Here is a 21,516-nt window from a genome sequence, read left to right on the forward strand (position 1 = left end):
CACCACAAAGACACATATGCTTCACCCTTTCATCCAGAGACAGACAGACATAGAGCCCAACAGACACACAAAACCCACACAAACTGACAGTAATTAACACAAACACACAGAGGCAGACATGGGACCATCCTTTCATTTCCTTACTAGGCATCTAAACTTTACTCCTATGTTACTTGCCCCTGGCCACAGTCTACCAATCTTAGAGCCTGATTAAATCTCTCCGTAATTATCTGCATACACTGCTACAACACAAATGACCTTAGCATATGATATCCGTTGGCTAAACCCAATGGAAAAAGGCTTCAGAAAAGGAAGGATAAGCGTACAAAACTCTGCCAGCACTGCCAGGGTCTCCTCAAGACTGCACCACATTAATAGGAGGGCCCTGAAGACAGCTCAAAAGCCTTGAAACTTAAGCCCAGTTTTGCACAGGATGCATGATAAAAGCATTCGTTTTTTCCTCTATCCCATCCTCTGGGGACACACTTACCACTCTGTTCCTCCCTATCAAACTCCTTGCCACCTGCTCAAATGAACCTATGCAGGAGACTTAAAATTTTAGGATGACGGAATTTTGGATAAGTTTTCTGAGAAATAGACGGCCACTATTTCCTTACATAATTTTTGGCGTCCACTATTAGGTATCTTGAATTCACTCCGCAAGAAGTGCTGCGCTGCATGCAGATTTTGGAGTCTGGGGGAAAAGTGCTTGCTTGCCATGTTCTGAAATAGGACCTATTAAAAGGTCACCAAGAAAGTCAGGCAAAACCAAGATTTAGTATCCTTTTCTTTTTCTCCACCTGCAACCTCACCTGGGGTGTTGGACAAATCATACAACAGAACAGAATGCCATAAAAGCCTTGTAAGAAAAGGAAAGCACACCCCTACTAACATTCATTTTAATTAAAGTCTGGAAACGACCGAGCTAGGGACACAGTACCTTTCTGGAGCACGAACGTGGAGATTTCTTAATTTTGCTTCCCAAACGAAGCATGCCCTAGAAAATTAATTTCCCAACATGAAAAACACGTCCACTTTCAGAGCCGTATTTTCCTCTCACAGACATTCATATACATCTACCCCACCATTCCATCTTAGCACATGACTGACAGAGAATAGACAAGCCATTAAAAACACATCCACCTCCAACCACGGAGATAATGTGGCTCATTACAGCCTAGCTTTGTCACAGCGGTTTTGACACTCAAGCGGGAGGAAAAGGAGGGGTGAGGACAAGGACTGAAACGGGGGCTGAGCACAAGACCAGGAGAGAAACTGGAACTTCAACGAGTGAGACTCTACTCCTTCACCAAAAATGCAGAGGCAAATCAAACGGGTTAACTAGGCCTCTTAGGCTAGCTGTAGGAATTTCCGCATTGTTTGTGCAGGATATTTTAAAAACCCTGGGTTTTGTTTGGATTTTTTTGTTGCGTTTTTTATAAATAAAAGCTTTATTTAAGTCTGACTATGCGTCTGCCCCTTTAAACAGGTATGTGGTGAGATAATTAAGAATTTTACTGAACGTTCTCAGCGGGCTTTAAATGTTGCTCCTCTTTTTGAGGCTTGTGCCATTGCCCTTCCACTCCAGACACATGAAAACCAAAGAAAAGTTCAGAAGTCTCTGGCAGATGAGGCAGAATCCAAGCAACAAATCTGCAGTGTAAAACTCAGTAGGCAAGAGTTTGCTTTAACCTTGTGGTGGGGGGGTCGGGGTGAGGGGAAGGAGCAGGAAGTGAACTGCTCATCCCACAGCCGACCCCACCACCGCCAGCGAGCCAGACATCCCGGTGTCTGTAAGCCAGTCCTCAAGGCCTTGTGGCACTGCTGCCCATTGATCGGGACTGGTGCCAGATGCCAAGGCAGCCTCCCACCCACACACCAGGGATTCTGGGATCTAAAGGCGGCTCAGACTGAAAGAAAAACAAAAGACACCTAAAAAAATCGTGCTTTAGCTGTCTGGCTCAGCACGGCATGGCATACCTTAAGAAGCTGCTGCAGCTGGCCCTAGACAGATTCATTTACTGAATGTATACATAATCCAGTATACAAAAGCCTGTCTGGTGGGGAGATTCAGACTCCACTGGGATACTCCAAAAGCAGGGACCTCTCCATTCACGTTCCACGCACTTAATCTGAACACCAGTAACCGGCATTACTGTCAGGATTTTTTCTTAGCAGCCACATTTTATTCCAATGAAAGCATTTTGACAATTTAGCCCCCACCTCCATCCCTAGCAGCATGCAGTCGAGCAGAAAATTATATATATTTGCTTCTGGAGTGATCAGTAACTGTAATTTTTTTCTGGCTTCTTCCTTGTCTTGACCCCTAACTGAAGCTCTTAAAGACCCAAAATCACATAGTTCCTGCTAAACTCTGAGATAGTGTGATGGGTTTCAAAGATCAGGTTTCATGTACAGTAAGACATGCAAACACACATATATAACTTAAAACTCCAACTACCATGTTCAGAACACAATCAGAAAAAAAAAAAGGTGCCATCTCAAACACTGCTCGTCTACATTAACACACACGTGGTGAGAATTAAGAACACAATTAGATTGCTAAATGAGTCAAAGGAAAAGCAGCTGGTAACAAATCGGGTATGTCAATGGATGTCAACAAAATTATAGAAAATTCCTTTTCTTTTTCTCCCCTCACCCCCTTTAAAATTAAAGGCATCACTTACCCTGGGGGCTTTCCTCTTGTATTTGTTGTTATAGTCAAATTTTTCTTTCATTTCATCTAAGAGCTGGCCCAGTCTAGCTTTCTCCTCTTTCCCAGTGTAATCCTGGCTGAGGAGGATATAGGATCTCCAGTTTGCAGAGTCAAAGCCCCAGTGGCAAGTCCTGTTTTCCAGAGATTTGTGAGAGTGGACCACAAATTTGTGAGGTGGGTACATAAGCCTGCAGTCCAAGCACTGGATGCAGGCTGCGCTGGGGTTACTGTAAAGCTCTGGCACCAAGAGTCCCTTACATTTCCCAAAGCACTCATGATACACCTTGAAGCTCTTCTCTGTAAGCTCCAGCTCAATTGTGCTAGAGAATTCCTTCTTGCAGTGGGGAGGATAGGTGCCACCATAAAGCAAGGCATTACAAAGCCTCTCAGCATCAGTTTTAGTGATGAGCCCGCAGGAAGGAGCAGAGAAGGGCAGGATGCCCATGACTTTGAGGATTTCCAGCTGGTCAGCAGTGCATCTGGAGCAGTAAATGTGTAGCTCATCACACACCGAATTAATCTGCTGCAGGGAGAAGTCCCTGAGCACCGAGTTCAGGATCTGGGGCAAGCAAAGCCGCTTTTCTCCACCCACCACGAAGCAGGAGATGGTTTCCCCTTCCAGGATGGTCTCGCACCTCTCTGTGGATCTGTCCGAGGGCATGAAGAAGGGACCAGGCATTACCGGAGGAGGCTGGATAGGGGGCAGATGCAGTACAGGTTCTGCTGGGTCTTTGCCATTGTCTTTCTTGTACATCTCCTGTGCCCATCGTGCTGAGAAAGCAGCAGGGCCACCCAGGGAGCTCATAGAGCTCAGATGAAACTGTTCCAAGGTCTTCTGCAGTCCTGGATGAGGCTGGAAGCTGCTTCTACTTACAGTCTCCATTTTTTAGTTTCTATTCCCAAAACAAACAACAAAAATCCCCAGTTATCTTCCACCCTGGTACAAATCCACTTAAGGGATTTTTTTAAGAAAAAAAATTACGAACAAAATAAAACAACCCACCCTTGTTTTTTTCTCCTTCCCACTGAGGTTTAACAATCCACTAACGAATAGGAAATAAATCCTTTTGTATGCGTGTCTCTCTCTTCTTTCTTTTCTCTTGATTCGTTACAATTTCAAAACCTCCAAGTCTCCAAGCTGCCCCGATGGAGCACAGAGTCACGCCAAAAAGAGGTCTTCATCCGAGCACTCACCCCCTCAGCCAACCCCCCAGGCAAACCAATCCCGCCTCCCACACCTCCACCACACACGCTCACTCACACACACACACACGCCACCCACAGAAATACAAAAAGTCTGTGCCACGCTCCGAGAACCAGGGGCTCAAATATGTTCTGGCGGCTGCTGCTTCTCTGCAGTAATCACCCTGCTGTCCATATCCACCGAAAGGAAGGCGCGGGGGAGGAAAGTAAAAAGCAGGAGGAGGAAGAAAGCTTGGTCTGTGGAAGGGAACAACGCAGAAGAAAAGGAAAAGGCCCAAATCTCTGGCACTTCCAAAACGGCGCGGGGGCTTCGGACGGGCGATAAGCAGGCTCCCTTCCCCCTCGTGGTCCCTCAGCTTGATCTGGGAGGACTCCTCGTCTCTCGGTTCGCCTTTCTTCCCTTATTTCTCTCGGTCTTCTCGGCGTGCCGTGGGGAGCCGCGGTAACAGAGCGCACATCCTCCCAGCTCCTCTTTCCAGCAGAGACTGAGAGTGCCTGAGAGCTGAGCTAATGCAGGCTGGCTCAGCCTCCCTCACTCCTCCTCCTCCTCCTCCTCCTCCCCCCCTCTGTTTGTTGGTGTCTGCCTCAGTCATTGAATCCCAGCCAAGAATGTGACCAACTCCCCAGGCCGGGCTCTTCCAGGAACAGCGGCCGCCTCCCCCCTCCGCTCCGCGCCGCGCTGCCGCACAGGCCGGCGCGCAGCACGGCCCCGGGCGGCAGCCGGGGTAAACTGCTGGGTTCACGGACCGCCGCGCCGCCGAGGAGGGGCGGTAGGGCGAGGGCTTTTTTTTCTTTTTTTTTTTCCCTTTTTTTTTTTTTTTTCCCTCTCGCCGCTTTCTTTCTGGACAGCGGTAAAAAGGGAACAGGCGAAAACGCGTCCGCCTCGCGCTCGCACGCAAAGTGCCAGCACGCCACAAAAAACCTGTCCGCCGCAAAACCTGCTAAGTTCAACTTTGAGCACACGCCCTGCTCTCTCCGAGCAGAAATCGCAGGCATACAAAGACAATTTATGGCCGAAAGCAGCACATCCTCGGCCGCGCACCCAGCTGGCCCGCGCCCTCCGCACAAGCGGCCCCTGCTCCGGACACACATGCCACACACCCCGCTCGCATGCGACGCCTGTGCGCCTTTAACACGTGGAAGAGGCGTGAGCCACAACCGCTACACAGGCGTGCGGGCGGCGGGGGAGCTACCCGAGCCCTCGCCGACGCAGTAACGCGGGGTCAGGCCAGAAAAACCCGCGTTTGTCGCAAACGGGGGCAAACGGGACCGCGACGGGGGATTCCGCGGCCGGCGGCCGCAGGGCCCGCGCGCACGGCGCAGCCGGAGACGAGCGCCCCCTGCCGAGCGAGGCGCGCAGCCGGAGCCCAGGGCTCCCCGCGCGGCCCCGGGGAGCGTTTCCACACCAACACCATGGCTAAAATACTGTTCTTAATATTGTTATATTAAAACGTTATCTGGACTGCAAGTCACTTAAAGCACTATTCATAGTATGCATTGAGTGAAACACAAAAATCGAGCATTCAGATAGTCTCTTCTGAAAGAGTTTACCATTACAGCATAAAAGCAGAAAAACCAGGCACATCGGGACAAATAGACAAATGGTCAAACACTGTTTAAAAGAGCAAGCAGGAAAACAAAAGGTTGTGATTTACTCAGAATCAACGTAACGGGGCAAGGAACACAGCAAGTTCTGGTATTTTAGTTGTATCTTCATATTCCGCAATGCTGTCTGGAGTAAAGGACAGAGGTGTCACGGAGCTGCAGAAGAGCTTTGATCTCACAACCAAACCAGCATTCCTCCCAAGAGGAACCCGCTCTCACACACCCAACCCAAACAGAGGGGGCAAGAGCCAAACACACTGCTCCAAGTCATCGGTCGTGGCTTTATGTGCTGAGAGAAAGCACTTAGAGAATCTTTACCAAATTCCTTTATTACAGAAAGCCATTGGTGGCAAGAGGTACCCTTTAATTTCTGTTTATACAACGCGTCGCACATGGATTTACTGATCCATGAGTGGCATTTGTAAATATTGCCACAAAACCAAGGTCTAAAGACATGATCTAACAATGTAGGCTGTACAGTCCTTGTCGATTCCTGTCGCTAAAGAGGTTACCACAGCAAGCGAAAGCAGGGCTAGGAACAGTCTTCACCGAGTAACAGGTGTATCTAAAAGGTTTTAGTTAAGAATCATGTTCAATAATATTCTTCAGAAACTATGTGCGGCCCCTTTTGAAAATACAAAGGATATCTATGGTGTTCCATCGTCTCCAAACCAAAGGGTGTGCTTTATTAGAAAGAAAACCCTTCCCACCATTCGGCCTCACCTTAGAACAGCTCTGGCCATGCCAAGGCAGAAGTCCCAGACACGCAGCGAAGCCCACTGGGGAGGTGGTGATCACACCGTCACCAAAGGGGCTCAGATACAATGGCCAACAGTGGCAGATTAATTCCCTAGATGGACTTAGTCCCCTTGCAGTCATTTTTTTTTCAATCCACTAAAATATAAATGCCCAGATATACTCAAACACCATGTATGTGGTTCCTAATTCTTTTAAAGAACAAAACTAATGCATGCAGGAGTGTGGATAGTAATGGAGAAGCTTCTTTGCTCTGGAAGCTGGGTTTTTTTGCATCCCCTCCCCTTTACCCTCTAGAAAGAAAGGACAGTAGTAACTGCAGTTCATGTTGAAAGAGGTGCCATTTTCCCTCCCAAATGACTCTTTTGTGCAAGTAAATCTCTGGATCGTGCAACAGATTGCTTATGGGTGGAATTCAGAATCGGAATTCCTGAAGCAGAGGGGTCTACCAAAAAGACAGGAAGGATGGTCTTGTGGTTAAGACAGAAAACTCGGGACATCTGGGGTCTATTCCCAGATCTCCCACAGACTTCCTGTTGCCTTGGGCAAGTTGTTTCGTCTCTCTCTGCCTCAGTTTCTGTATCTGCAATATCCACACGGTGACCAATTAGAGTGGCAGCTTCTGAACCTAAATTCATGACGGGACAAAAACACACGTTCAACTCCTGCAGTAACAATACAGTAAAACTTCTCTGTCTTTCTGTCCCACAGACTCTGCAGAATTAAACAGCAGCAGGGCAGGAGAAGGGGGAGCAACAAGAGCTGTCATTTGGGATTAGGGTGGCAGTGGCTTCTGAAGTCTCTGCCTCCCCTAATGACGGACCGTGAGCGCTGCACATCTTAAAATCATTTTAATCTTTCCCCCAGTAACTCTTTGTCTCGCTCCAGCTCCAAAGCCCTCTAGCTGGAGAAAGGAGAGGGGAAAAATATCTCGGAGGAAGGGCCCTAACACCACAGTGTTTTTCTCACTCTCTCCCTCTTCTCCTCCCCCTCTCCATTGGCTTCAAGGCCAACAGCTCCTGGAACACAAACACTCTTGTAAACTTCTGAACCACACAGCCCTATGGTGGGTGGGTGTTTGCTCCCTGCCTGCCAGTTCCAATCCACCCACAGATTCCAAAGGCCCAGAACAAAAAGCAGACTCCATTTTCCATATTTAACAGGCAATTCGTTTCCCTCCCCATCGCCTTCATTTGCAGAACTCGGTGCCTCTCACAAGTATCGTGTCCCACCTTTTACACGTTCCCCAAGTGGAAGGTATCATGTTTATACATATTTTATGTAGGCATAATAAAAGTATATTCTAAACAAATTCATCCCATTCCCCCTCTGGTTTTAGATGCCTGCTTCGTCAGGAAGAACTGGGGATTATCAAGGACTGTGCTGCATATTGCAGCTATTTGACAAAACTTTTGGGAAGGGCCTGTTGTGAGGACTGTGAAGAAGGAAAGTAAGTGCAAAATAAAACATGGGTACAAATGTGACACATCAAAATTCCTACTGTAGCTCATGTTAGACAGTAAATTCTTTATAGCAGCAAATATCTAATTTCTCCATGTTTGTATTGTACATATTAATTTCTAATTGTCACATTCCGGTACTGAAGTAAAACAATTCCTGCGTGACCAGGATATTTCCTTCCCTCCTTTCCTTTAGAGAGCATCTGCTAAAGGTCATCATTTTCATTGATCATTTCCCTTACGGTGAAACTGGGGAATGCCAAACTATCCAGAACCTCCAGAATAAGGTTTCAAACTCTCTGTCGAAAAAGACATAGCTGAGAGTCAGGTGGTCTTTTTCAATCAAATATTTCATTTTTTCATTGACACACAGATTCAGCCTACAGAAAATTATTTCACAAATGTGTACCAACTTCTTAGCTTTTTGGCTAAAACAAACTTTGAAGTGTTTATTTTTAAAGAGACCACAATTTTTTGTACATATTTCTCTTAGAAACTTAGTGAAATAAGCGAATTTTAAAACACCTAAGAAGTCACACACACACAAAAAATTTTCATGAACCAGTCATATTTAAGATGACCCAAACAAAAAATTTCACTGTTTGAGAAGGTCAGCAATGGACTCATGTCAACAAAAATGTTCTCTTTTTTTAATTAATGGAAAAATCAACTATTTACACAACACCTGTCACGCCAAAGAGCTTAGTGAGGTGGCTAGGACTTCTATAGTATTTACCACCTATCAAGTCCTACCATTTGCTAGGTGAGATCTGGGATGCTGCACAGTCTTGAAAATCTACCCCCTACACTACACTTCATACAGACTGGTTACAGGTTTGATTTACATACTAATAGCTCATTTACAAGGTTATTTTAGGCTTTTACTGTGCTCCAGGTAGTGGCAAGATCTATTCCGAGAGCAGTAAAAACAAAATTGGTAATTATGAGACTGTAAGTGGGGAGGTGGTATATACGTAGATGTAAAACTTCCTGAAATTGCTGAGTTACATGAGTGGGCAGTTGGTGAAGATTTTTTAGGATAACCTTGGATAACAGAATAAGTGGGAGGTCACTGTAGTGGGGAATTCCACCCTAAAGAAAGCACATGGGAAGCAGGGCTGGAACTGAATCTGGGTTCTGCTCGCATTCCCAGGGCACCCTCTGTGTCCAGAATGAGGACAGAAAAGCAAAGTTCCCATTTCATAGGTAATTTCCACTCCAGCCATTCTATGTGGTTTCAATGAAAATATGCAAGTTGTATATTTTGAACAACAAAGGCCAAGGAGCTTTAGGGCTGAGCTCTACCTCCTGGAAGATAGAGCCAGCTTGACTGTGTCACATACAACTCTACAGTTTGAGAGAAACTCAAGACCAAGGAATAACCTGAAGAAAAAAATCACAATGACAGAATTTGTGAAAGCTGGAAACATACTCTGAGGCATATGCACAAAGCAGGCATACGTAAAACAGAAGAGATCTTATCTTCTTCCCTTTTAGTATCCATTACCTGGGCACAGATGATAAAGCAATCTCTCTCTAGAATGCTGCTCCTCTCCAGGGTCTTGCCTCTCCTTTCTCTGCCAAACATATTGGTTTAATATCTGATCATTTCAGTGATGGCAGCTAGCTATGCTGTATTTTATGGGTTTGGTTCAGCTAACTGATTATATTTTACCATGTTCATAGCAGCTTCTGCCACCACTAAGAAGAGAATCCCATGGATTCAGAAGTCATCGCTATTTTCTTAACCCCATTCACAGCACTCAGTTCCTGTCCATCTTAGCTCCACAGCCTATCTCCTTCTGTATCTTTTACTTCTTTCCAAAGTACAGAACCTCTCGATCAATACACATCTCCATATTCCTCTCTATTCCTGATCATCAGGGGATAATAATCTAGGATAAGATTCGAGCTCAGGTTATAGCAACTGATGCTTTTTGCTCCAGAAGTCCCTAGCGCCATGCAGGATAGCAGCTATCACGCTAACACAATTCAGCAGGCTATTCAGAACAAAAGCTGTCTGACTGGTGAACTTAAGAACTGGCTTGAATCATCCCAGAGTGTGACCAATGGGCATGCATTCATGATTAATACATGTAATGAACATATGACCTGCTTAAAACATGACTTGCTCTCGCACCTAAAATTCACATTTAAACTGCAAGAAATCATCAGGCATCCTAGGAAATACAGGAGGTGAGAGGTTGTTAAAAGCACATGAAAGAGCTCTCCATCTTTTAGAATTTTTTCGTCCCAAGTTGCCTGGTATGTTGCTCAGGGCTGCCCCTCCCACCCACACACTCTGTACCTACATGCCCCAGTGGACGTTGCCAAACACCTCATTAAAAAAAAAAAAAAAAAAAAAAAAAGACATGCTTGCTACTGCCAATAAAAAAATTAATTTACTGGAAAAAGTCAGAGTGGGGAATACAAGCTGGAACTCTTGGGATTCCCAGAGGAGCTTACAGAATAGTCCTGTTAGGTGAATCAGGGCTGCACAGTCTTTTTGTCATTTGTATTACCACAGAATCTTTCACTTCTCAGTATATCCAGCAATAACCAAACAAGGCATAGCATACACATCCAACAGAGGAAGGCATAAGAATCTCAAGCCAAAGCCTTGTCTTTGTAAAAAGAGCAACTGAACTGTTGTTATCCACCCGCAGCTTTTCATCTAGTATGTTTCTTACACAGGCTATTACCAAATAGTCGCTATCACCATTCTAGGGAAGAAAAATCAACACATTTAAGACAAAGTTAAACCTAAGACTCAAGAAAAGTATCTCCCCTATCTCAGGGCTTATAGCCATCTAGCGCATCCCAAAGCAATCAGTATCAAAGGAAACGAGTGTGCCAACCTTGCACTACAGGAGTTACTGATTAGCAAAACCTCAGCTTTGAGCTTCACCAAAACAAAGTGGGTTAACTCCCCTCCCTTGCCCTCCCACACACACTCTATCATGCAGAGAAGCTGTGGGAATACTGATTTGATCTGCTGCAGCTGCTGTGGTGAGTAAAAGGGCAACAGAGCTGGGCTCTACAACTAGCATGTATCAACTTGCATGACGGCACGATTAATGCTGCCTCGTTTCCACTTCACCTGAAACCCATGTGCAACTTTAAGGCCAAACATTCCCTTCCTCAATAGCCTCTTACAGACTCCAGGGAATTAACGTATCTTTTTTGTAATCTCTTCCGTCTTTGAGATAATTTCTCATCATCACAGTATCCATATTTTGCAAATAATATTGATATGCTTAAGCGTACCCTTGCTAGAAAGACTCTGTAAGACCTTATTATCTGCTAGCTGGGTTATCACTAAGGCTTCTGATTTTAGTCTCTTTTCTCATGTTCTTTGGTCCATACTTTACAACAGTTTAAGATCCAAAATCATAGCAGGGAATGAGCCCCAATGTCTGCTTGAAATTTAGGATATCTACCCCTTGTTGTAAAGTGATCCTCTATCTGCTGCTCTGACATATGAACCTGCAATTTATTTTAAAGGCCTGTGTCTCCTATAAATAACACACAGAGCACTAGGCACTCTATGGAGATAAATGCTTGCATCATCACTTCAGTAATTCAGAACGTGCTGTCCTATAAATCTGGAATTTCTACTCCTCTCACAAATTCTTATGGGTTGGTCTCATATTTATTTTATTTCTGGGCTTTCTGAATGAACCTGTGATTAAAGCATATGCACACCTCATTAGCATAATGAGATTTTTCTTACAAGCATGTAATGAAAAAGAAACAAATTCATACCGTCATTTTACGGATGTGGAACTGAGGAACAGAGAGGATATACAACTGACTTAAGGCCACCCTGCAGATCTTTATCAGAATCCAAATCTGTTACTGAGTTAAAATCAACTGCTTTAACTTAATGACTATTTTTTTCTAACAAAAAGCCACTGATACTCCTAGAACTATTCCCAAATGAAATTTATGTGAGAAGACAATCTAATACTAAAAGACAGAAGGTTTTTCGGGTTGGTTTGTTTTGTCCATAAGACCTCTTTCATACTCCAATGGCCAAGACAGGCTGGTTTTTGAATTGGATGCTTCAGACACCTGCAGTCTGGAAGCATCAGGTAATGAAAGTCCTCCACAAGACTGGTATTCATCGAAACGTCTGTGACTTAACATTGTCCCATTCTCTTTTTCAGGAAAAGACACTTAACATTTTAGGTTCTAGACATCTTAAATTGTCAGACTAGTTTTTATGTCTCAAGTTTCTTCAATTTTTAATTAGCTATGTCAGAAAAGAAGAGTGCAAAAGCAAGCAACAAGAGATGTTATGGCAGCAGGTTCTCAATACCACAACCCCCCGATCACAGCAGAAGGACACTTCAGCAGCCTACCCTCTTCTAGCTATACAGAGCAGAAAGGCAATTAATGTTTCAGCATGACTTGCATGGGTACTGCTCAAATGAGCTTACACTATAGACTTTCAGTGAGTTTCACTTCTGTTTCCAACAGTCCTACACTTTCAGTATTTCCTAAGTCTATATGCATAGTACATACATAGATTAGACACACTTTGCATGTCTTATGTGGCCTTCTGAGAAAAAAATGGTCTCTGGAATAATTAGGGATTAAGATTATTTTAAACAAACAATGAATTCGCATTCATAAGCTTCTATACTACTCATAGCTATAGCATTTATATTAAAAAAAGTATTAAACAGTGACTGCGAGAGGAAGGATTGCAGGAAAGGCTGGCCTTGCTTAGATTTCCCTTTTTTATCTCCACCCTTTCAAAAATTTCTACTGATTTCTCTTCTGCATGCGGCAGGCCTGAGAATGGCACTCTCTCTCCCTTCTTCCTACTATCCATCACGTAATCCAAAGCCCATCTTGAAGCAATGATCATGTCTGTACTGTGCATACTGCAGCATTACCACTAGGACCCCAGATCCATCACTAACACGCCAGCTGGCACCTTTCCCTCCCCCTGCTTTCTTTCCCTGAGCAGGAGAAACCATTCATTGCCTTCTGGGGCTAGCACTGGACCCACACTGTTCTTAGTAATGAATGCAACCTGTTCTAACGAATGTGAAGCTTATTTGTGAGTGTGGAGCTGCACTCAATTGCCTGACATTTCACATTTCTCACCATAAATCTGGGTAACACTTTATTTTAATTACTGGGACATTTTCTAACTTTTATTGTTTCTGGCAAACACCGGCAAAATGAGCTCATTCATTATATAAGGTATGTGAGCTATTTCTTCAGGGGAAATTGTGTTCTATATTATTCTTGCCATCCAACAAGATGCCATTCACCACTCTTCTAGATGTCATTAAGTATCACACAGACTGAGAATAATTAACTAATCTTTTCCTAAATGATGGACCTTGGAAGAGGATCCATCCATCCATCCATCCATCCATCCATCCATCCATCCATCCATCACACACCCATTAATGTAAGTAACTAAGGGTCAATACATCTCATGCCTGTTTCACATCTCCACACCGAAATGGGTGTAGATACCACCTTGAGATGACACAAAGGAAATTTCAAACTGCAAATCTCACACCATGATTTGATTTCCCCAAGGTAATTTTGATCTACGTGTGTTACCAAGACCAATACAAGAAATAGCAGGCTGACAAAACTGATGAGCACTGCACTCCTCAGGAAGATATTGTGTAAATGAGAACTAGGCATCAGAGACTGCAGTCAGGGCCCTGGGGAGAACCAAAGGATTTTACAAATGCCTTGAAGCCTCAATGTAAAAATCCCTTTATATTCCACCCCCCAGCAAAGTTCTATATTTTCACTAAGATGAACAGTACTGTACACTGGAGACCTTGAACTCCTCTAGCTCTCCAAGGTCAAATCAGTAGACCTGCAGAAAATCACATTCAGCATCTCAGGGCCTTATTTGTCCCACAGCAATCAGTGCCAAATTTCAAATGGAGTCCAAACAAAGATTAAGTTTAGACTCTATCTTCATAACGATAATTTAGGGCCAAGATAGAGTAGGTGCTGAACACTCTGCAGGCAATATAACCTCTCGCTTGTAAAACCAGGCCACAACTTTTCAATTAGTGAATTCAGACTGGACTGGAGAAATAATAACTCAGGCCACCTCTTTTGACAATTGTTTCAGCTTTAGAAATCGATTCCTGCTCTTGGACTATGGAGCAATGCCTCTCCCCTCATCTGTGCATGACATCCCCTCCTCAGACTGTACCTTCCTTGTTCATACTGCTGAGCCCGAGATGATGGAATTGGCCATTTGCCCAGGTGAAGGGGAAAAAAAATTAAAAAGGCAGTTACTGTAATGGAACGGCTTTCTGACTTTTCTGAATACAGTAAGTGAAAATCCCATGCAGATAGTGCATAGCGTGTTTAATGACTCACGCTCCGCATTTTCACCAGGGAAAAATTTCAGGCCTGCACTTGGTTAAAAGATGGAAATTTTTATAAAACTTCCATTGTGGTATGTTACCATCTGTTCAGAAATTAACAAAAACAAAATCTAAGTAAGTAAATTGGTTGATTTTCTTTCTTTCTTTTTCTTGTAGTAAGAGCTTCCTGTTTTATAGATAAGACGTGAATGTCTATGGGGGGGATGTAAGCATATACAATTCAGTAAAAAAAAAATAAAATAAAGACTTCAATCTAATTACTTGCTGGCTTTGGGCAAATTTAAGTCCTGAAAAGTAAACTGCTCAATACACAAAGGCCATTTTCTTAGACAATGATCAGTAGTGTTTTGTATCAGTCAGGGAGTGAGAGAATTTTGTGTCTGTAAGCATTAGCATGTGCTCAGCCCAAAAAAGCCCTCTAATTTGAACAGCCTCCAAGGTCTTCTGATGAGACGACTTTACTGAAAAAGTATTCTCTCTCTTGGGAACTGTGCCACTGAGGATTTGGATGAAATGTTTATAAAAACACAAAATTTCAAGTTTTGGTTGGAGAAAAAAAAAGAAATTGCAGTCAGCAAATTTTGCCCCTTTCCGTTCTCCTTCATTCTTTCTAATGCTTCATGAAAACACGTAACTTTTTCTGCCTGTTTTTAAGCAAGAACATATATTTCTTTCTTTTCAGAGAGTTGAATTCTTGGAACTCATACCATTTTCATTTAGCTATTTTTACCCGCCCTGCTCCTTCCTGTATCCATGGAGTTTCATCAAAACATTGAATTCCAGTCTCTAATGACATAACCTTCCCCTTTCCTTCCTGTTCTCATGTCACCTCTCATTTTCTCACCAGCTCCATAGCCTTCTCTGATTTTTAGACTTTTTCTACTCTAGGCTTCTTATTTTCTTTATGCACTTTGCAACAGCAGTGGCCTCTTCTCTACCATGGGTCACAAACTTCTGCATAAACAAGCAAACAAAAAACCCTCCACCAACTGCCTCAGCTAAGGAGAACACCTTCTCTTCTTCCCTAATCTAGGGAAAAATCTGACTTCAAAGACCCAGTTTTGTCTTACATCAGCATCAAACTGGAATGGTTTAACTATAATCACTCTACAAAAGTCTTATCTGCCATGTTTGGTATAAATCAGCTACAGGACAGCTAGAGTGAAATTAATAGAATGATTGTCATGTGAAGTTGAGACAAAGGGGCTGTGACATACATCTAACAACTTCACTGATTGTATTTAACAATTAAACATGACATAAAAGTGCTATTCAATGTATGTCTGAAGTTACTTGGTGGATTAGCACTAGCAAAATATGAGTCATAGTCTGTCCCTGTGAGATCTTTCCCTGTGCATATTACACTTTGCTACGGCTGTACATTTCTGCAAGAGAGGGAGTTCCTATGGTGCGTGAGTTTTAAGGGTAAAGGTAGGAACAGCAATCTGGCATAAACATTCCTTGTCTTAGAAAAAAATTGAACTGCAAATGGAATTCATTTGCTGATTTGCAGGAACAATGAAGTCAAGCAACAAAACTTAGCAAACCATATTAAAAAGTATCCTCACAAGTATTTTTGCAGGAGACAGAGGTGTTTATGAACCAAAAAAAAGAGGTGTAGAAGTTACAATTGCTCTAGGGCAAATTTTAACTGGTTTCCCTTCCTTATTAGGTTTCTCATTCATAAAAAATTGCTAGCTGACTTAGCAGTCATTGCACCACATGGGATTTTAGGTGCTTATAACCATCTGTATGTATTTTTTCCATTTGTCTAACTAATTTTCCATTTTCAATTAATTTGTCTTAATTTTATCTCTTTGTCTATATAATTAGAGTTATCTGGAACATCAAGCCTTTATCTCAGCAGGTGTATGGATAGCATATTCGCTCAGAAGCAAAGAATACAAGCTCTAGGCTATCACAAACTCCATTGCCATTCTCAGCTGGCAATACTAAAGAAAGTTCTTGATGCTATAAATCATGTTTCATCCTGACACTTTTTCCTAATCTGGACCCTGAAAGTTCCGAGTCCTTCCAAAAGGTGTCACTGGAGTTTCCAGTCAGGTTTGCTCTCAGAACACAACGTGCTCAGATTCAGAGTAACAGCACTAAGTTAATCAATTTCAGCTCTACACTGACAATCTGCCAGAAATGTAAAGCCTTTATGTAAAACTGGATCCTGTAATGTGTCAGGTGCCCCAAATTTTCTTCAAATTCAATGGCTGAGCCATTGAGAGGAATTCAAGGATTAGAACATTAACTTGTACAGAGTTACACCTATGCATAACTTCCCTATGGGAATGCAGTGCAGGAAGATTACAAGACTAAGTCAGCAATTTCTAAGTCCTGCAGTCTTCTCTCTTGGTGCCCAGCTAAGTCTTTTATCAAAAGAAAACAGCTGGAAACTTTATACAAAAAGTTATGATCCTCCAAGATTCAGAATATTATTTACATGATAAACCGAGAAATTAGTTTGAAGTCTTTCCTGTATTTAAATCTAAAAAGAAAAGTTTAGTAAGATACAGAAGTGTCAAGTTTAGTCTCCTTACACACAGAAAATTAACAGTCTGTTTGGACCAATGCAGGTTATTTTGTGCTGGCCTACAGAAACTCCATGGGGAGCACATCCAGGTTAAAGAAAGCATGCAAAACAGAGGTATATGATACAGAATTATACTGCCTTTCATTTTTTGTTCATATGTAAAAGAGCTCAATGACTAACAATATCAATAATAATGCTTTCTTTGAAATGTTTAGTCTTACCCACGTTGGAGTTGTGTATGTTCAGGATTCACCTGCAATTTATCCTTATGTAATCTTTTTCATGCCTCCCATCCCTACTTAATACACTGAGGTCATTGACATTTTTATCAGTTGCAAACAATTACAAAGACATGTGGCATGATGGACCAGAACTGAATCTCTGACTCTTCCCCAGGTTGGCAAGGCTATTTTCAGCAAGTCAATTCTCTCTTCCTTCTTCCATAAAGTGGAAATGCTTGAGAGAACTTCCTTTGTTAGAGCTTCACATGAAGCAATATAAAGAGCTGTGTATTACAAGAGGAAACACGCTGCTGGATCATGTTTAGCACTAGCAATAAGAGGACAGCTTTGTCATGACCTACTGTGTTACCTATCTTAAGCAAGTTTTTGCACCGTGTTTTTATTCCTTCTTAAACCTATCATCAAAAGGAGCTATCTGTTTAAATTGCTGCTGTGAAGAGAGACTTCTCACTCAGCGGCAAAAAACAATGAGTTCCTTGGAAAGGCTGGCTAGAAAAGCTCAAGTTCACATAGATGCTTTGCCATTTTTGCCCACTACTCCAATGCTTTTCCTTATATAATTGGTTAATAAAGTCCCCACAATTCCTCTGGAGATATGCCAGGCCACAGATCCTGTTCTCATTTTATTCCAGTTCTAGGAAAAGCAAGCAAGAAAAAACTGCATCTAAAAAGGTTCTGCTACTATTCCTGACGCTTTGTTCCCACAGACATCGATCAGTAACTGAGTAACTAGAAGGTCTGATTGCCTTGTTTTCAGAGGTGGGCATGAGTTGATTTTGTTTGCGTTGGTCTCAGTCACCTGAGTGAACAGCCATCCAGTTTTTTTTTTAATGGATTTTGCTGCTACACAGTTTAAGCAAAAATGAATATGCACGGTGTGTGCAATTTCAAAATCTTATTTGAAAGCACTTCATTTGTGCTACAAACGCTTCTTTATATCTCAATGTTTCCCATCCTTTCCAGTGCTATGCATTGCAGTGCACTGGAATGCTGGCTTCCAAAGGCATTTGAAGTGCCTGTGAATCTGTCTAAACAAATACATGGGCAGATAATCTAAACCAGAGCATTCCCATCTGTTGAATCTCTCCAAAGCTGACATTTGGTAATGACCATCACCTCCTAAAGTGCAGACTGCACCTCCAACTGAAGACAGTGCCAAGCATATTCTAATTTTCATTTGCAATATTTAACTTGGAAAGGCTCGGTGACAACAGCAGAATAGAAGTTAACAGCCAGTTAGAATCGCTATTAGCATGCCAGAAGGAGGGTCAGGGAGGGAAATAAGACGAAATTAGCTGTGGTTTGTAAGCAAGGGAGGTCATCTCTGAAAAAATAACATGATCCCAGTGGGATAAACAGTACAGAAGATAAATCAGTAACTGGGCCAATCATGAAATACAGGTTCTGCAAATATTTCACAGAGTAATGGAAGGGGAGCTAAGGAGCAAAACTGTATTGACTGGTTAGATACAACACACTCGGAGGGAGCGTACAACCTCTAGAAACACGACAATGGCACAGGGTCAATGGACAACTAACTCCAAGGGATTGCTAAACTGAACACAAATCAGTCAATGAAACGTAGTTCACACAAAGTTATGCTTTGTATTTGTATTGTCAGTGGCTGAGCAGAAAGGCCTCTGCACGTCAGCAGAGGTTGTATAGCTCTCTAGTAAGTCAAAGGTTACCTGCTTTATCTTATAAAGTTGAATTTTGTGCTCACTAAACCCATGCTAATTGTCTTTACTAACATTTGAATTTTTAAGATGATGTTTCACAGACATTGGATTTGGTTTAACAAGTTATGCTATTTGAAAAGCATAAAGATTTGCCTTGCATGCTCTCAACAATGGACTCTGTGACTTAGTGCTCCCAGGTATCACTCACTAGGAATCTAAAGTGCAGAAAGAAATCCAGGAGGTCAATATAATCAGTAAGATTTTGAAAACTTTCTTCAAAAAGTAAGAGAGCCTTGAAAACAGCACACACTCAAGGACATAAAGGAATAATTTTCAATATAGTTTTCATTACACTAAAAAGATCCAAAGACTCTTTCCTACTTCTTTATTTTCTTCATGAAAAATGAGAGAACAGATAAAACCAGCACATTTTCATCATGAAGAGCTGTTCTGACCTCTAGTTTATATTAATTGACTCAGGGAAAGAACGGTAAAATTTCCTAAAAACATAAGAAAATAGTAACTGTTAAGTTCAGTGTAAATGAGCAATCAGTTTAGTATTAAAAAAATAAATCTAGAAATATTTATGACATGGGCTTCAAAACACAACTTGATATGAATGGGATTATACAATTAACATAAGCTATCTATTTTTCCTCTATATTCTGGGTACTGTGTGTAGATCTGTATTACAAATTTGTCTGCACTGTCACAGACATCTTACAACATTCCACAAAATCTTTAAAGAAGTCCTGGAAAAAGGAAAAGTACCAATTTACTAGAAGAACAATGAAGTGGGTTCTAAGAATGAAAAGCAAGGTAGAATATTTCCAGTTCCAAGTACTGAGGTTATTTACCAGCTCAGTAAAGAAGCACCTGGAAGAATTCAATAATATTAGAATTTTATAACCTCCATCTAAGGATTTCAACAAGTCCTGCATCAGGGTTTCAAAGCACTTAAAAAAGTTACAGTGTGCTGACAAACTGAGGCAAAAGAAAGAAACGAAGTAATTCTCTCAAAAAGCATAGGAGGTCTGGATAGAGGCGCAGATTTCCTGTGCTTTTAACCAGTCGTGAGTGCACTGCCTCACCAAGCCCACGCATGTGATGGAAACTCATCAGAATCAAGGATCATTATGCAAGAAAGAGGACACAAGAATGGCAAGATACATTCATCCAGCAACTCACTTAAGCCACAATGCAGAACAGGAAGTTTCACAGTCAGACTTTCAATTCCCACACCAAGTTAAATCAATCTAAATCAAATACATTTAAAAGAAAAAGCCTTGAATGGAAAAAACAGTCTCTTTGTACCACCCACTACCAGAAAGATTATTGTTCTTGCTTCAAAACCATTTCTGATTTAAAAGCTACTTGAATTTAGAAATCCGGGGATTGGATTATTTTCTGTTTGAATTTCTACACAGGAAAACTGAGTAATTTGTACAGCTAGTTAAGCCAAAAAAAAAAAAAAAAAAAAAAGGTGGAGAGGAGGACGGCCGCTACTGGATTAAAATAAATTTATGCTGATAGAATAACACTGTTAAAAATCCGACAGGAACAAGCATTTTTAAAAGTCTTAAATCAAGCCTTATATTCCATGTTTTTTTCCTCTCTCAAAAGCTTACTTCTGTGCTCCACAATAATTTTGGGACCAAGCCTTTGTGTCTTGACATCAAATGTTGTTGATGATATTTTCAGCACAGGAATTGCTGGAATGTCTCACATGTAGCATCCACTATCCTTTTCCTGATATTGGCCACAACTAGCTGCTTCACAGAAAAGTTCAAGACACTTCAGGAGACACTAATCCAAAAAAGAAGTCCCTCCTTCACCACCAACAGTTAAAAGGGTTCCTCTCTGATGTTGCTGAATTTTGTTTTAAAGATCATTACTGTAACAAATCTGGGTGTTCTTGCTAGCCATACAAACATCCCATCATTTCTGAATCCTTCCACACTCTCAACTGTATATCCAGCAGTACAGAGTTAAATATATATATATATATGTATTTGTGCTTCATGGTACAGATTATAAGCTCAAGTCTGTGCTTCCACACAGAAAGGGAGCTGAAGCAAGAAGGGTCTGCTTCTGCACTTTCTTTCTCTTCTTTTCTGTGCATTTATTACCAATGAAGGATATCAGACATGACAGCCCTGGGGACTGAAGTCCTTTGTCTACACTAAAGGTCCAGTTCCGTCAGCAAAAGGGTGGGACTTCACTTTTACACTATTTCAACAGTATGTCTTAAGAAACTTCCAAGAACAACCGGCAAAAGTTAAAAGAATGAGCAATATTAAGACTAACTAGTCAAGGTTCTTTCTGAGAACTACCAAGGAAACCAATTAGGACCAATTGCATTTGTCATTTAGGCTGGAACACATCTGAGACCATGGAACTGCTTATTTATGGGTCACTTAAAAATAACCCTATAGAAAACAACCATTAAGTTGCTACTAGCACATATTGGATTTGAAACAGCCATTAAAGTTTCTCATTTCATTAGCAAAGCAGTCTGTTAGCAAAGCACACCAGTCCTCACCAAAAGCAAGCTTACAAAAGCTAGGGTAGGAAAAGGGTTACCGACGTACATGTTAAAACGTCCACAGAATACGCAGTGCACTCTGTTCCCTAGAGTGATTTTATTATTATTTTTCCACTAGCAGCAATTCTACAAATACACAGGAGTCAGAAAAAGAAATCTAATGGAAGCAGTTCAGAAACTGTCCCATCTACTTTTACCATGCACATGGAAAACCAGAAAAAGAATAACAGGCATACACTGGAAAAAAGCCCCTAGATTAAGTCCTTAATGTCTTTTTTTCATAGTTTTTAAGGAGACAGAGTACATTCTGAATACGTATGTTCTCCAGAAGTACTGTCTCTTTAAAGTTGGAATGTGACTTTTTTTCACCCACAAGAAAAAGAGC

General features: G+C 42.0%; 1 protein-coding gene across 2 annotated transcripts in view; it reads right to left on the reverse strand.

Annotated features, from left to right (window-relative positions):
- The window catches only part of SKI (SKI proto-oncogene), a 114,533-nt gene extending 110,090 nt beyond the window's left edge, over positions 1-4,443 (reverse strand). The window contains exons 1-3 of one of the 2 annotated variants that reach the window (XM_054222211.1): positions 3,720-4,443; positions 2,688-3,609; positions 941-997 (exon numbers count right to left, since the gene is read on the reverse strand). In XM_054222211.1, the coding sequence (XP_054078186.1) occupies positions 941-997; positions 2,688-3,599 (969 nt within the window). In that variant the 5' untranslated portion in view covers positions 3,600-3,609; positions 3,720-4,443. Of the gene's footprint in view, positions 1-940; positions 998-2,687 lie in introns of both variants that reach the window. The other variant, XM_054222212.1, reaches the window with a different exon arrangement.
- Positions 4,444-21,516: the final 17,073 nt, after the last annotated feature.

The sequence above is a fragment of the Rissa tridactyla genome, chromosome 16 (assembly GCF_028500815.1).
Source record: "Rissa tridactyla isolate bRisTri1 chromosome 16, bRisTri1.patW.cur.20221130, whole genome shotgun sequence".
NCBI lineage: Eukaryota > Metazoa > Chordata > Aves > Charadriiformes > Laridae > Rissa > Rissa tridactyla.